Source organism: Manacus candei, unplaced genomic scaffold (genome assembly GCF_025592945.1).
Source record: "Manacus candei isolate 608988 ecotype Guabito, Panama unplaced genomic scaffold, ASM2559294v1 h1tg000057l, whole genome shotgun sequence".
NCBI lineage: Eukaryota > Metazoa > Chordata > Aves > Passeriformes > Pipridae > Manacus > Manacus candei.
The window spans coordinates 10,225,198-10,241,372 of record NW_026138105.1 but is presented as its reverse complement, the minus strand read 5'-3'; the positions used below and the strand labels follow the sequence as shown (position 1 = coordinate 10,241,372).

General features: G+C 44.6%; 1 protein-coding gene across 1 annotated transcript; it reads left to right on the top strand.

The window, feature by feature from the left end:
- Positions 1–360: 360 nt before the first annotated feature.
- RPS21 (ribosomal protein S21) lies at positions 361–4,263 on the top strand. The gene is made up of 6 exons (XM_051803499.1): positions 361–469; positions 892–979; positions 1,997–2,060; positions 3,093–3,164; positions 3,961–4,016; positions 4,201–4,263. The coding sequence occupies exons 2-6, from the start codon at positions 930–932 to the stop codon at positions 4,208–4,210; spliced, it is 252 nt and encodes an 83-aa protein (XP_051659459.1). The 5' UTR covers positions 361–469; positions 892–929; the 3' UTR covers positions 4,211–4,263.
- Positions 4,264–16,175: the final 11,912 nt, after the last annotated feature.

Genomic DNA, 16,175 nt, shown 5'->3' with positions numbered 1-16,175 from the left:
ATCACTCTGGCACCCGCTGGGCCCTCTCTGGAAGCTCGGGATGAGGATCTTCCATGAGGGGCCCGGGGGGTGGTTTGGCCACGGGATTACAGAATAGTTCAGGCTGGAAGGGACCTCTGGGGATCCCCCAGTCCAACCCCCGTGCCAATCCCCTGGCGCGGGTGCCACAGCAACGCGCCCGCGTGGGTTTGGAACGTCTCCTGACAGCCCCCGCAGGTACGTGGAGCTGTGACCGCGGGGAGGGGGAACGGGACAAAGACACCCCCCAAACCCGCTCTCTGATCCGCAGCCGGGGGGACACAGCCCGAGCGGTCCGGGGGTCAGTGCCTGGACAGCCCACCCCCGCGGGGACGGACGCCGATCCCGGTCCCGGTGCCGGTGCCGGCAGGGGCGGAGCGGGAAGCGCTCCCGTGCCGCGTGTTTCCGTGTCCGGCCCCGCCCGTCCCTTTCCGCCCCGGCCGCGCGCGAGGTGGGAGCGATGGCGGCGCCGCTCCGGGACCGCGGGCTCCGAGGGGCTCGGGGGGGCTTTGAGGGGGCTCTGCCCGCGGTGTCCGGGCTCCGGGGAGCGGCCCGGGAGCCCAGCCGGGCTCCGGCACCACCTCACCGCTTCCCCAGCAGGGCCAGCCCCGCTCTCTGTGACCAGCGACGGCACCCGAGGGAGCGGCTGGAGCTGTGCTGGGGGGCTTAGGTTGGGTGTCGGGAAAAGGTCCTTCCCCCAGAGGGTGGTCGGGCACTGAACAGGCTCCCCAGGGCCAAGGCTGACGGAGCTCAGGGAGCGTTTCGCTCTCGGGCACATGGTGGGAGTGTTGGAGTGTCTGTGCAGGGCCAGGGCTTGGACCGGGTGGTCCTTGTGTGTCCCTTCCAGCTCAGGATATTCCATGGTTTTTCCAGGTATTGCTGCTTAGTGCCTCAGCGGAGATCCCGACGAGATGCAGAACGACGCCGGGGAGTTCGTGGACCTTTATGTTCCTCGGAAATGGTGAGCGGGGCCCGCGAGGGGCCGGGGCTGGGAATGGGCCCTCCGCAAAGAGGCTTCTTGTAGCGGCGAGTACCGGGGGTGGTGGGGAATGTTTACTGTCGGTTTCTGTATTTTTAAGTACCTTGTGTAAAGTACGTAAAGCAAAGACTAAAGTTGAGAACGCTCTGCATTTCCTGTTCCAAAACTGCCAGCCGTGATAAGGGTGGCAGTGACAGCACATGGAATCACAGAATGGTTTGGGCTGGAAGGGACCTTAAAGCTCATCTCATTCCAACCCCCTGCCATGGGCAGCAACACCTTCCACTAGCCCAGGTTGCTCCAAGCCCTGTCCAGCCTGGCCTTGGACACTTCAGGGATGGGCAGTCACAATTTCTCTGGGCAATCTGTGCCAGGGCCTCACCACCCTCACAGGGAAGAATTTCCTCCTAAAATGGTTCACATCAGAAGTAAACATGTGTTTATAGCACACAGGTGTTTCTGTGACTCTCTTGCAAGCTATGGTAGTGAACCTGTTAAGTAATCACATATTCTAATAGCACATCATAAGTATAGTTTTGGTATTTTAGTAAATGGACAGTAGGAAGCTTTTTAAAAGTGTGTGTATGTTAAAAAAATATTACAAATAAACCATTTATATGCACTTTATTATGTTAGGTTAAATATTATTTACTACCTGGGATTTCTGAGGGTTTGCAACTTGAGTGTCTTTGACAGCTGTAGTGGCTTCCAGTGAAAAAGGCATAGAAACTACAGTCTTATGAATTACCTTGATTGCTACATCTTTTGCATTTTAGAAAAAAAAATAATATTCTGTGTTTTCAAGGCCTGCACGATGCTACCAAGTGAAAGTTTCCTTTAAATATACTTAAAACTGCATTTTAATTTTCTAAGTACTGAAAGTTTAAACTGTTACTGCCTAAATTTCTTGAGCAGTTTTAATTTGCCTGTAGTCTTGGCTTTAGTAGGTTTTTTTGTCTGTTTTCTTTTTGTTTAAATATATCTTGTTTTATTCCTTAGCTCTGCTAGCAACCGGATCATTGGTGCCAAGGATCATGCTTCCATTCAGATAAATATTTCTGAGGTAAGTTTCTTAACAGAAGTATGTGATGAGAGAGCTACACCTTTAAACTTCTGATAGAAGTTGAGAAATAAAACAGCATGTGATGCATCTCAAATAATTCACCAAAGAAAGCCACAGTCGACCTTGACTCCTGCAGGTTCCCAGTTAATGCACATGGGCCCCAGTTGATTTAAGCTCCTTTTAGCATGATTTGGGGTTTTTTTCCCATTTGTTCCTTGCTTTTCACCTTTCAGGATTTCTGTAGACACAGTGTTCCTGTAGCTCATGAACTATAGAGCTTGATTTAGTTCTTGAATAGGAGACCACAAGGCCACGTCCCCATTTTTTTTAAACATCTGAGTCTCTTGTGTTAGCTGACTTTAAAAAGTGCTCTGTTTGTGATTTCCTGTAAATGTGAAGGCAAATACTTTCCTTGTTCACCATGTTTCATTCCTTCAGTGATCCCTATTTCTTGTTTTCAAAGAATCAGAGATGAGCAGAATGTGTAAACAAACCCACCTGGTATTATAGGGTTCACCACACTGTTTAATTTCATGATTTGTATTGTTTTGTCATTTTTCCTGTTAAATTTCTCAGCAGCGGGAGAAAGTGAGACAATTTATGTCTCTCAACTTGGGCATTTTCCTAACTATGTAACAAGTCTGTCCCCTTTCCCCCCTTCAGTTCAGTTTTCCAGGATACTGATCTTAGTTAAAAGAAACATGAAAAAAAATTGTAAAAGTAGGAAAAATCCACAAGTAGACTTTACATTGAACTTTGTACAGAACTCAGATTTTTTTTCTTTTAGCTACCACTTCTTGTTACTCTGTGTGATCCACTAAATTTTATAGCTGCACTATGGAATTAACTATAAATTTGCTGTGCAAAGATCATCTGTAGTTGACCTTCTAACTTCAGTATTTGCCCGGAGTTTCTGTAGTTTACTTGCTCAACACTGCAAGTGTTTTTCTGCAGTTTTTAACTTTGCAAGTGTGATGTAAGAGCATAAAACCTTATAAGAATCTGTGTGCAGTAACTTGGCTGTAATTACAGGTTGACAAGGTGACAGGCAGAGTGAACGGCCAGTTCAAGACTTACGCCATTTGCGGCCCAATCCGGAGGATGGTGAGTGCTTTCCTCACCTACAAAATCATTCTGCTTCCTTACATGTTGATTAGTAATTAATGAAATGTATATTTGGCCCTGAAAACACAGTGTGTCTTCACCTCATTCTCAAGCAAGAACTTTTGTGGGGGTAATGGAAGACCAGAACGGTCGGGGGTTGGAAGGGACCTTAAAGATCATTCAGTTTGAACCCCTTCCACTAGAGCAGGATGCTCAGGGCTCCATCCAACCTGGCCTTGGACACTTCCAGGGACGGGGCAGCCACAGCTTCTCTGGGCAACCTGTACCAGTGCCTCAGTTTAAGTTGGAATAATCAGTTTCTTCTGGGTTCTTGTTTGTTTGTTTTCTTAACACTTTGGTTTGTAGAATTATGTTTGTTTATTTTTTTTAAATCATTGAAGGATGAAAGTGATTTCTTTTAAGAATGTACCAAGACACTGAATATCTGGCTTTTATCTGTTGTTTACAATTATTTGAGAGGATACTACAATGACTTCAAGTTGTTAAGCGTGATGTGAAGCTTCTTAGAGTTCATCACAAGTCCACTTACCCAAAAGTATTATCTTGTAAATGTAAATGTGTATTTTATCAAGTTAAAACTGTTTCTTATCCTTAAGGATGACAAAGAATTAACAGTTTATTTTGAAAACACTAATCTGTCTATAAAATGTAAGGATCTGTGGAAGGCATTGTGCATTTCCCTGCCAGCATTAACTGCTGCAGCTGCCTCTCTTTTCAATGTGTGTCAGCAATTATTTGGACACTTCAGAATATTTTTTTATTTTCTTTCTTAAAGGGTGAATCAGACGACTCCATTCTGCGCCTGGCAAAAAATGATGGGATTGTTTCCAAGTACGTGTGTTTATCTTATCCTCTAACTCTTGCAGGGGTAACTTCCATACCCAAATCCAGCTTTTAGGATGACAGTGTATAGGTTGTATTTATAGGAGGATTACACAGTTGCTCAAAAATATTTACTTGAAGTTGTTGAAGCAAATTGGTTTGTAATAACAATGTTTATTTCGTTTTCTTCTAGGAACTTCTAACTGAAGAAACTTCGGTATGGGACATGTGATGTGAAATAAACAGTTCAGATCTACATTGTGCTGTGTCTTTTGTTCGATTTGTAAACATCGGTGGATTTATTATGGTTAATCTTAAGAGACTTAGAGATGTGTCTTGAAAAATATACAGATTCTGATTGTGAATTCTTTAAATTAATCAGCTTGTAAGGCAATGCCAGAGTTGAAATTCAAGAATTTCCACTTCACTCTTTGATTCACTGTCATCTTTCTTTTCCAGAGTTAATAAGTTTTGCAGTTGTAGCCCAAGTGCTTTTTTGATCTGTAGTGGAGCGTTTCAGCTTGCTGGTTTTTCAGTGGAAAAACTAAGGGTATTGTTCTCATTTTGTTATCACAGTTTAGTGGGTTTTCTCCTCATAGAGGGTTACAATATTTATTCTGCCATTGACACATTCTTTAAGTAAATTAATGAAACTGAAATTCATGGAAAACTAACTGGGAATGCTTACATGCTAGTAGATTGCTTGCCATGTGAGAGAGACTTAAAAGTTCTGCATTTTTACTTAGGACTTCAATGTTGAAAAGTGGGGAATAATTTTTTTAATTGAATCAGTTTTTTCTCAAATCATGAAGTAAATTAGGATTTAGAGTGTATGCCACTGTGTAGACACAATGAAGTACATAACTAAACCTTTATTTCAGGAGCAATTTCAGCAGTCAGAACTCAGCAGGCTGAGTTTTAGAATAGCCATAACCTAAAACATCTTTGGCTGCACATTCTCTCTTCTCACTGATAACACTTGAATTTACTAGTACTCCTCTGAGCTGATAGTACTTTTAATAGATAAAGTCCTGGATGTTTTGAGTAGTGGCAACTCGGCTAAAAAGACCAAAAAACAGGCTTCATGTTGAATTCACATTGAACTTAAGACAGAAAGCACATGAGAGAGACCTTTTAAATACTAAAATTAGAGGGAAAAAATGAACCCACACTTTATTTTTGAGCTGTGTTCTTCTGACATTTAAGTTAACTATGAAAAATGCATTTAAAAAAAAAGGGGGGTGGGGATTGGTGAGGGAGGATGACACTGTTAGTTGTGATTCTCCTAGAAATAATTCATTTTTCCAGCAGATAAATCTGTGAAAACACTTTCTGGAAAGACAAATACAGTCTCCAAACTGGAGAGATTTCAGCTTGGCATATGTCCAATCCTTATTACTTTCCTTTGTACACAGTAAGAGGAGATAAATTTTAATTGGACTTGATGGGTTTTTTCTGACATATCTTAAATTAGCTGCTTCTGCCTTGGCATTAGGGTAGAACTTTAAATAAAACCACTAGCTGTTTACTGCTGATAAATGCCTGGTTTACCAAAGAGTTTAGATATTGTTGACTTGTTTCTAATCCCCTGGGACTCTGTTCATCCATGTGGATTTCAGTGGAATTCCTCCATAAGGCACAGTGAACTGACAGCTTAAAAGTTCAAGACGAACTTGAGGTCTCTCAGATGTCTTTTTGAGCAATACAACCCCGTTAGCATACAGCTGTACCAAATTTACACTTCTGTTTTAAGTATTTAAGAACAATGTTGTAATTTAAAATGTTCTGGGCTTTGTCATACTGATTGTTGCCATTTGGTTTTCAGAACTTAAAAAACAATTGAAACAAATTACTTTTTCATTAATTTCTTGTCAAAGTAAGAAATGTAATGGTGCCATATCCTAAAACAGTTCAGTTGGGAATGAATTAGTGCTGTGCTAAAGGCTTCCTGGAGTTCATGCTGTTGTCACCAGCAAGACTGCACATGAGTCTTACAAGAATTTCTGCAGAATCCTAACAAGGGAGGACACGTGTCCCTTTAAAAATGCAATTTTCAGTTGCATTTTCTAGTATTGTGATGTAAAGTGTTCTTTGTTTTCCTGGAACAGGAATAGTTCAGATGTTCGAGAGCCATGAAAGGGAATGAACTGTACTTGTACTGTACAAGATGGACAGAGTTGCCCTTACATGGTTACATTGCACCAAGTCGTGAAATTCTTTGCTGTTACTTACGAGGACTTGGCAGTGGCATCCTAAAGACATCTGATTTAACTGGGGCTATTTTAGTGTCTTTGGCCAAAATTTTGCTGCTCAGGCAAGAGCCTGTATACTCCTGAAAACACCTGGGTTTTTTTGTAGCTTGTAGATGTCTCATAATACTGATTTTTCTTCTAAGCCTTGACATTCTTCTAATGAACTACATGGTGTTGAAAAGCTGCTTTAGTCAGTCTCAGCTGTAAGCCTGTTGTGATCAGAGACCCGGGGTGAGGAGGTCACTGCTTCTTCTGTTGCCGTGGGCACAGGATCAGCAGCTTTGATAACATCACCCCTCTGCAAGGTGCCAAACAGGCACAAGGCTGCCAGGCTGGGAGAAGACAAGAGGCAACAACGTGCTTGCCTGGCATCATTCCTGCTCCACTGCACAGAGGAGCACTGTGACTGGAGAGGGATAAAAAAGGCCAAGAGTGTCCTTTGCCTTCATGTGTGTCCATCTACTGCTGCTGCTCTGCTGCCTGGCTCAGACTCTTGAGGAGTTTTTCTGTCTCACTAGTGCTGCCTGCAGAAGGGAACCTGGGACAGCTGTGCAGGATATAATTTATTTTCCTAAAGCATGTGGTGATGCTGGAGGTGGCTGAAAGCCTACCTAGAGGCCTGAGCTAATCTAGTTGCACTAGATTTGGCAGCAATTTTGTTTTTCAGTTGGATGTCATGGAGAGCTGTCTATTCCCACCTCCTGTTTTGTTCAATTGCTGTCACTCTTAGTGATACACCAAGATAAATACACCTCTGCTGCAAATATGACTTTGAACAAGTTAAAGGGAGGTTTTGATTTTAGTAGGTTTTGATTCATTGATGGCTGTTTGCATTGAGGCATCCCGGGGGGGCAGCTTCCCTGTATGTATGCTGGACTAATCAGCCATGGAAAAAAACAAAGAAAACCAATTAGGCATTTTTTTCCTACTGGGAAACACGCTGTTGTTTGATATCAGACAGGAGTTCTGCTTGGTTGAATCCTCAATAGGAACTGCAGGTGCTGAGGTTTTAAGAATTAAGAACAGTTAATGTCAATGTGGGATTCTTTTTTTAATGCATGATGATGAAAAATGTATTGATGAAAAATGTACTATTTTAACATCTGTTCTGGGATAGCTGATAGTAAAACTAACGTGGCCAGGCTGAACCAGGCATATTTTGCAGTGTACACCCCTGAGCTTTAGTTTGTTAACAAATCCTGTTCTTTGGTTTCTTTCTACAGGACTGGGACCGTGGAGAAGAGCAGGTACATGCCTGTTTTGACAAGGACTGGGGCCCCTGGGTTTGGGAATTCCTGTTTGCAGTCCTAGGGCTGACCATGGCTGGCTGCCAGTGCCCACCCAGCCACTCCCCACTCCTTCTCCACAACAGGACAGAAAATAGGGTGGAAAAGCACGTGGGTGACAGCAGGGAGATCACTTACCAATTACCATCATGGGCAAAACAGGAAAATCAATTTATTGCTTACTAAAACAGAGTTGGATGGGGAGAAGCCCCATCCACCCCCTTTACCCAGGCTCTGTGTCAGGGGATACCCGCAGATCCCCAGCCCCAGCGCTCGTGGGGCTGCCCTTCACAATCTAATTTTTATTTACCTCACCCACTGCTCACTCCCACACCCCCTTTCCCCACCGTGCCCTGGCGTTGCTGAGGGGCTCAGCCGTGTCCTGTGGTGGGGCAGCTGGAGCCATCCAGACCTGGCTGTGCCCAGCCTGAGGTGGCCGTGCCTCCCCCCTGGAGACCCTCCTGCCATCACTGGGCACCCAGCACAGCTCTCCCCTCCACCAACAGGTATTTAATCCAAACCCTTTTGTTCCAACAACTGCTGATGGCCTTCAGCAATTCCTCAGGTTTGTGTCACGCTTCTCCTGTGTCAGCTTTATAGGCATACGTGTGTGTTTATCCGTGTTTCTCACCTGGGAAGGCGATGGCGCTCCGAGGGTGAGGCATGGTCATCCATCAGACACCTGATAGTGTCAGGACTAAGATGCAGATTGTGGAGCCCCAGAGCTGTACTTAATCTGCTAATTCAGGTGCTCTTCAAGAGGATGGAGAACAATCCTTGTGCAGGGAGGCTGGGATTGTGGGGCATTGGTTAGGGGTCACTGCAGGGATGGAACTAAGAGTCACGCACTGCACTTTGGCAAGCTGGTTGTGAGCTGGGACACACCACATATATCAAATTAAGGTTTTACTTACCTGGCACTGAATGCAATAATCATTTCACTGTTTTCCCAGGGCACCAGAGTCCTGAGAAGCACCTTGATCCATCCATCGATGCATACCAAAATACAATGTACTGGTGTCCTGATGTGAAGTTACTCAGGCTGTCACACTCTCACGAGCTGCAGTGCTTGTCAGGTAAGAAGGTTAAACAAAAATGCTAAAATCCCATGTGTTGTATTTCACAAAACAGTATTTTCATTTAGTGTTTAGCACAACTCTGTACAGGTTACTCACTGAGCTGGGAAATGTGATAGTTTGTGCTCCAGGCAAAGTGTTTCGAATGTCTGAGGCTAAAAAAAAATAGCACTTCAAAATAAATTGGGTGGGGAGGTGGCAGAGGTTATTGCTTGCTGCTTGTCCCTGCTTCATTCAGTTCTTTCCCCTACAAGGGCTAGAAAGGCTGGGTATTTAATTTTCCCTTTGACCAGTTTGAGGCTAAAAGAAAGGGATTTACATGCCTGATTTCTGTTCTGGCCGATGGAGCCATGCTTACAGCAAACTCCCTCTGCATTCCTGGGAAAATGGGGTCATTTGTGCTGGATCACCCAGCCAAGCATGGATCTGTGACTGTACAGCCCACAAGCCAGCTGTGCCGAGGAAATAACAACCTTAAAAAGTTGACTCTGCAATTAAGTTCCGTGTCTGCTGATGGGACACTTTTGCTGCTGTCTTGTGTCTGCTCTCAAGTGCCTGGAACCAGTATCCTAGAGTTCAGTGTATTACCTGATAATCTCAAACTTGGAAGAGTTTCCAGGCAGGCTGACCAAAATCTGAGGATCTAAGACTGCCCGTACCCAAGAATAAGTAAATAAAAGGAAGCTGATCCCAGATGGTGCTGATTAAAACATGAACTACAAAGGGAGATTAAGGAAGCAGCTTTCAGGCTGCGAAGTATATTACCTGAGAGAGAGCTTGATCATTGTGCACAGAGCTCATATTTCTGGAAACCCAGCACATCTTGACACAGCACTGCCTTTGGAGAGCCTGCATCCTCCTGCAGAAGATAATGGAGCCAAGCTTTGGGTCTTCTGATTACAGAGGGAATTAACATCTCGGCAACACATCGGAGACAAACCCCATTCAGGTTAAAGGGAGGCAATTGGATAAGATTTTTCTGACCTTCTCCCAGGTGCTGCACTTGTCTAGGGAACAGGAGGCTTTTCAGGTGTGGGCCAGGTGACAAGGTGCCTGCCTGCCAGGAACACTGCAACCAGTGTTCACTTCTGATCTCAGTTGAATGGGGACCTCCTTTGGTCTTAAGGCCCCAGATGCAGATTTTTTTGTTTTCCAAAATATATTTATCACATATCTCTGTGACAATCAAGCTTGTTTGAGACTCTCCTGATGGGAAAGTTGATCTTTGCCTCACTTAGAACAGTGCTAACTCACTGCCCTAAGTCATAATTCCCAAAAAACTTTAAATATCCAGGAAAGTCTCATACACATACATGCATAACAGCTTTCCATATGGTTATGTAAAAATCTCAAACTATGGCATTTCACCAGGTACCTTGTGACTCATGTCTGCTCTGCTACTCAGCCCTCATTGTTTTCAGTGCCTTTAAAAAAAAAAAAAGAGAAGAAAAAGTGCTGTTTGTTTCTGCAGAGCAGAAAGCTCCTCCTGGCGTGCTTCCCATGAAATGTGCATCACAGGCATTCCAAAAAACTAGAACACTGGGATCAAGGCTCAGGAGACCTAGTTTCTACTTACAACAATGATGTTTGTTTTGAGCAAGACCTGTTGACTGCTATGTCCTATACTGGAATTTACCCATCTCTCAAATGAATGTGATTAAAAAAGCAGGAAGCTTTGAATCAATTTAAGGGGTGCTCAGAAAATGCAGTATGAGGTGGCACAGTTCTTTAAATAACTAATACAAGAAGTATAAACTTTTAAGAAGATCTACAGTGAACTCAGTAGAGTTGAACCAGAGGCAGGTGTAATAATTTACTATTTTAACCCCTGGTTTTATCTGCTGTTCAGCAGGGAAATTGTACACCCTCAATTATCTGGACATGCAAATAAAACAATGTAATTTTTCCCATTTTTAATCCAGTACCATTTATGGAGGTAGGACCCTTTGAGTGTTTTTTCTTCCTTTAGGGAGTGGGCCATATCAAGGGAGGGTCATATCAAAGTTGATTGCTGGAAGGAATTACTCTGATTTACAATGCTCTGCACCTTGAGATAACTCCTCTGGTATTTGGAGACTCTGAAATGCAAAAAGCAATGCTCATGGGGAGCGTGCTCTCCATGTCACCCCTTTCTTGTATCAGTAGCTCGGACCCAGGAGTCTGAATCACAAAAAGGACTGGTCCTTGTCAACCCACTCCAAGCTGCAGCTGCCATGTCTGTTCCTACTGCTCTGGCCCAGTCTAAAGACTTCTCGGATCTCTAAGGTCAATGGAGCCTTTAATGCAAATTCACAGGATACCATTAGCCTTGGATTCCCATCTTCATGAATTTGCAAGAGACACCCGACACTCTCCAGAAGTGCTCAGAGCTGGGAACAGAACAAACCAGGAGAAATTCCAGCAAAGGGGGAGGTGACTGATTCCAGCTCCAGATAACAGTTGTTATCAGAGAAGCTCATAAATCCACCCAGTTTAAACAGTGTCAGGCAGCATCTCGTGCTGCATTGTGTGTTGCCTCAAGGGATCTATAGCTGCTTGTTCTGATCAACGACTTCCATTCTATCCTTCAGGTTCCCAAAAGTCACTATTTCCTGGAAAATGTTTGTGGGAATACTAGTTCTGAGTGTCTGTGTAGCCTTAGGGAGAAGGAGCAGAGCATGTTGCTGTTCTAATAAACAGCCCTGAATTACTGTTTGGCTGTCACTTGGGTGGCTGGAAAATGCACTAGTGATTAAAACAACATATATTGGCAAAAACAACATGCCAGAAGTATGGGGGTTGTTTAAATGTTGGGACATCCCCTGTTGGGATCTGATTTTCAAATGTCTGGTGGAATACAAAGTCTTCATTGAGACACAGTGCCAGTGTTTCTCCTGGCAACTGTAAGTAGACACCTAATAGCCCCATGCTTTGAGAAGCAGAAATACATGGATACCATCACCTTCTGTGTGTCACTGTCACCCTTCTTGTGTCATCACTGCCACTGCAGAGCATCCCTGCACCTTGGCAGATGCAGATTACTTGAGGAGGAGACATAAGACATGGTAATCCATGTATCTTAACTCTAGTTTTGCCTCAAGCATTTGTGCAGAGGTACTATGGCCTAATAACAATGAGGCAGACCTTTGGGAGAAAATAGAATTTTAATGTTTGGGAAAAAACCCTACAGCTTTACCATGGAAAACTATGGATTTGCTGTTAAAGAATGATGTGGATGTGAGAAGATGAGCATCCCTGGCAAGGAGTTGGTCCCAAGTACAGTGTCAGGCTGACGCTCATGTGCTCCGAGTGATTTCTCAACAACTCCTTCCTGCTACATGAAAAAAATATTTGTATTGTGGTCAGCCATCCCTTTTAGGGATGTGCTGCAGCAATTATGAGAAGCAAGAGGGAGTCATGACCTTGCTATTATTCTAGCAACTCAGTGGATTTATTTGAGCCACATTTTGTCTCTTCCAGCAAACAGTTCAGTAGTTTCCAAAGCACCAAAAAGAGCATAAGGGGATTCTGCCTCCACTGTCGTCACTTTTGAATGACCTTGCAGAACAAAGAGTAGATGATGAAGTGACCTCATAAAATACTCTTTTAGGAAAGCAGCATGTCATACACTGCCGGGATGAATTGTCCAGAACAGGATACTGGGAGTAACCTTTCACTCCACATGGTGAGAGAGAGAAAGGTATGAACCTGTGGGACTTTGTCAGTCAAGCAGATGTGTGAAATCTCTAAGGCAGCCTTCAGTGTAGGTGGGGATATAGAGGGGAGAAGATTGTCTCTTCTCCCAAATTATAGTGTTCAGCACCTTGGCTACCTTCACAAGAGTGTAATAGCCCTTCCCTGACCTCTGTGGTGAGGAAACTTGGGTCACAAAAGCTGTGTCCTACTATATATCCAGGTAACTTCTAAATGGGCTGGTTGTGCCTAAGCACAACAGTAGCTGGACGCTGAAACCCAGTGGCACCAAGGGTGACACAGTGCAAAGTGGGATTCCCAAATAATAGCTCTGGGGAGCAGCATTTAGGGGAAGAAACTGATAAAAAATGAGGTAATAGTGAGTCACCTTTTTTTTTTTTCCTTTACTATTGTAAAAAGTAACTGAAAGAAAGGAGTAGATGAAAATGTTTGGTGTTTAGTGAAAGGTTGGCAGCAGGCTCTTCTTACCATCCTGAAGGGAGCTGCTCAGCACCGCGTTCTTCTGCACCCTCTGGTGCTGGTTAATCTTGGAAAGAAGCAGTATATCCCTCTCTGCTCCTTAGAAATTACCTGAGCTGAACACATGGCTGGAATCCTTTTGATAAGGTCCAAGACACAGAACAGCTTCCTACATGCTGCCTCGAGGGCAGACCTGACCGTCTGACTCCCATTGTAGTGACATTTCAGGAGCAATTTTATTTGTTCCGGTCGGCTTTAATTGAACATCTGGGTTAATAACAGGGAGATTCCCAACGTTGGCATAAGAGTCGGGAAGGAAAAGGAGTCATTTTGGAGTTCTTCCTTAATCACAGCTCCTTTGTTAGAAATGTTGGTGTTATTTAATTGAGTGTTAAATCCCAGTCACATGAGCACCCTCAAGTGTAATCTCCTGTGATAAATTGCCCAGTACTCGTGTCAGAGACACATTCTGGTCTCCAGCCTGTGCAAGACTGAGTGCCCTGTGATTACAGCTGACTTTTGGAGAGGGAATGAGGGAGGAATGGTTCTTATTTCAGTTTAAATTGATTTAAAAAGACAATTGACTCCAGATTTGGATGAGGACACTGTTCTCTAATCTGCTTGAGGTCTTTATAGATGTAGTTACTTTTTCCATGCTTTTCAGAAAATGTTTACAGGGTCCAGGTCTTATCAGACAGAGGCAGACAGCCCTTAGGGGGGAACAGACAATTGTACAAGGTCTCATCTCACGGGTGGGACAGAAGGAAGGGAAAGGACTTGTTAAGGGTTAGGTGGGAGCTTGTTATCTGTTGGAAGCAGTCAGATCTCTAGGATTTGCAAAGAGAACTTGAAGGTGGAAATGGAAACTAGATATGAAGAAGCAACTGAGCAGATAAGAGGAGAATGGGAAGGAAAACCTGTAAGTCTTCAAGAAAACCGCTCTTGTGCTACATTCTTCTAATATTTCTGCATGTTATTCCACTCATTCTCCCCCTTCAGAGATTTCACCCTATGTTTTGGGGTCTCTGAGATCAACCAGAGCCAGAAAGATAGGCCAGAGGCAGAGCAAGGTGCTGGCATTCCTGGGGGGCACAGATGCCTGGGGTGAGCATGCAGGGAACAGTAAATGGCTTCTGGGATACTTCTGACTCCACTGGCACTGTGTTCCCCAAACGTTGTGAATTAGAAAGGTGGCAGCATCTTTGTGTTGTGCACCAGAGAGGTCTCTGCTCTTAGACCTCCACACTTGGATAGTGGGCAGAATTTGTTGGCCTCGGATGCAGGTCTTCATTCCACTGTGAAGCCACTTACATTTATACTCAGCTGAGAGGGCAGGTTTAGCTTTGCTCAGTCAGTCTCCATTTAGAGATTCCTCACCTGATGTTTCCTTCACTCTCAGGGCAGCAGCAAAACAGCACAGGGCTCCGTGCCTGCGCCCAGGAAGGTGGTGGTGTGTACCAGCAGCCGAGAAATTCACTGGGAATAAAGCCAAGAAACCATGGATCTGCAGCAGGAGAAGAGCAGCCCTGTAGGAAGCAGTTTGGAGCATGGACACATCCAGGTAGGACAGAGATGTGGCCCAGACTGGCTGCACCTGTGTGCCAGATACAGACAGCTACATCTGGCAGAGGCGTGGTCTGAAGTGACTGGTCCTGGTGTCAGGCATCTGTCTCCCTTCTGGAATGCAAGGCTTGTGCTGAGACCAGCTCCTTGGGTGCTGTTTTCCCTGTAATGTTAAAGCTCTGGCACTAAGGGAAATGGCAGTGTGTGCTGTGGTGTGCTCAGGACACACAGCCTGGCTGAGTCACTGGACTGGGATGTCCCCTCTCTGGGGTGCCTGTTCCCGGTGTGCCACCTGCCTCCAGCCCAGCAGCAGCTGTGACAGGACCCCTTGTCCCACCACACACACAGCACATCCTCTGGCATGGCCCTGCTGATAACAGCCTGTTCCCTCAGTCCATCACAGGCACATCACAGCCATCTCATTTTATCCAAACACCACTTCCCTCCCCAGTCCTGAATCATCAGCAGGCTGATATCAGTGCCTGTGTGTCAGTACCAAAGAATGCCTGGTAATATCCCTTTTTCTCCTCAGCTTTTCCCAGCTTCCTTTAAATTCAAAATAATTTGTGCCTCCTTATGACCCCAAAGGCACTACTAAACAAATGTATCAACATGAAAGTAAGCATTTTAATCAGTAAAATGCAAGATTTTTTTTAAAAATAATAACAAGACCCTGCAGGGAGAAAGACTGAGAAAAGAAGAGCAAATGAAAAGAAATGCTCTGTATGTTCTGGCTGGGAGCCAAAGGCCCTCTAGGCCAGGTTTGGATAAAATAGGGCTTAATTTCTGGTGTGAGAAACCGCTAGAGTGAATCTGTAGCAAACAAAGGCCAATTCACAAAGGGACATAGGCCAGGGCTGGAGGAGGAGAAGGCAGCCTGCCAGTTCTGCCAGCTCCCGTGATTTTATCATATCTTGCAATATCAGATGTTTTACTTGCAGCTTCCTTTTCCACTTGCATTTTTTTTTTTAAAAAAACTGCATTTCTACTCTTGAAACCTGTAGGGAAAAATGTGAGGTACACTCCAAAGATGGCCCAGAAAGCAAAATGAAGATAAAAGACACTAGAGTTCATTAACTTAAAGAAAATTAAACTGAGATTCTTAAACAAGCCTCAGGGAGAGGAGGGTTTTTTAAAAAAAAGTTTGGGCTGGGCAGTGTGAAATGCCTTCTTGTACCATGAACAACTGTTTACATTTGAAAAGAAATGCTGTGTCAGCAGTGCTAGGGGGCTCATCTCTCAGTGACAGCATTATCTCCCTGGAGAGCTTCCAGTGCCAGAGGAGTGTGAGATCCCCCAGATCTCCCAGGGCTCAGCAGTGCCCTCTTCCAGACCACCACAACCTCTCCTCTGCACATCACGGGGGTCAGAGAGATGACATAAAGCCAACTATGGTAACAGGGTGGTACAAACCTACCAAGGGAATTCTCTCCATAATGGGAATCTTGCCCAATTCTTAAAAGTCCATTTTTTCCCTTGGGAGCATAGCAGAGAGCATGTACCCAGAACAGTGGCATTTCCATCACATCCCACAGCACGGGTGGTACCGGCGGGAACGAGTCACGCTCCCGTTACGTTCCCTGATTCGTTCCAATAAACAGAGCAGAGAGAATGGCTTGTTCTGAAAATCTAAAGCTTTTCTATTAGCTGCACGCTGTGCTTAATACCCTTGATAATGAAACAGTTGGCCAGTAGAATATACTTTGTTTTTTCTCTAATTGCTCAGATCCAGGCAGTGTGTTCGGGAGTCAGCTCTCAAACAACCCGGCATTTAGTGCAGCTACAGAAACCAGTGGCACTGTGTGCAGCAGTGGCAGCTTTAGAGTCCCTCTCAAGAGG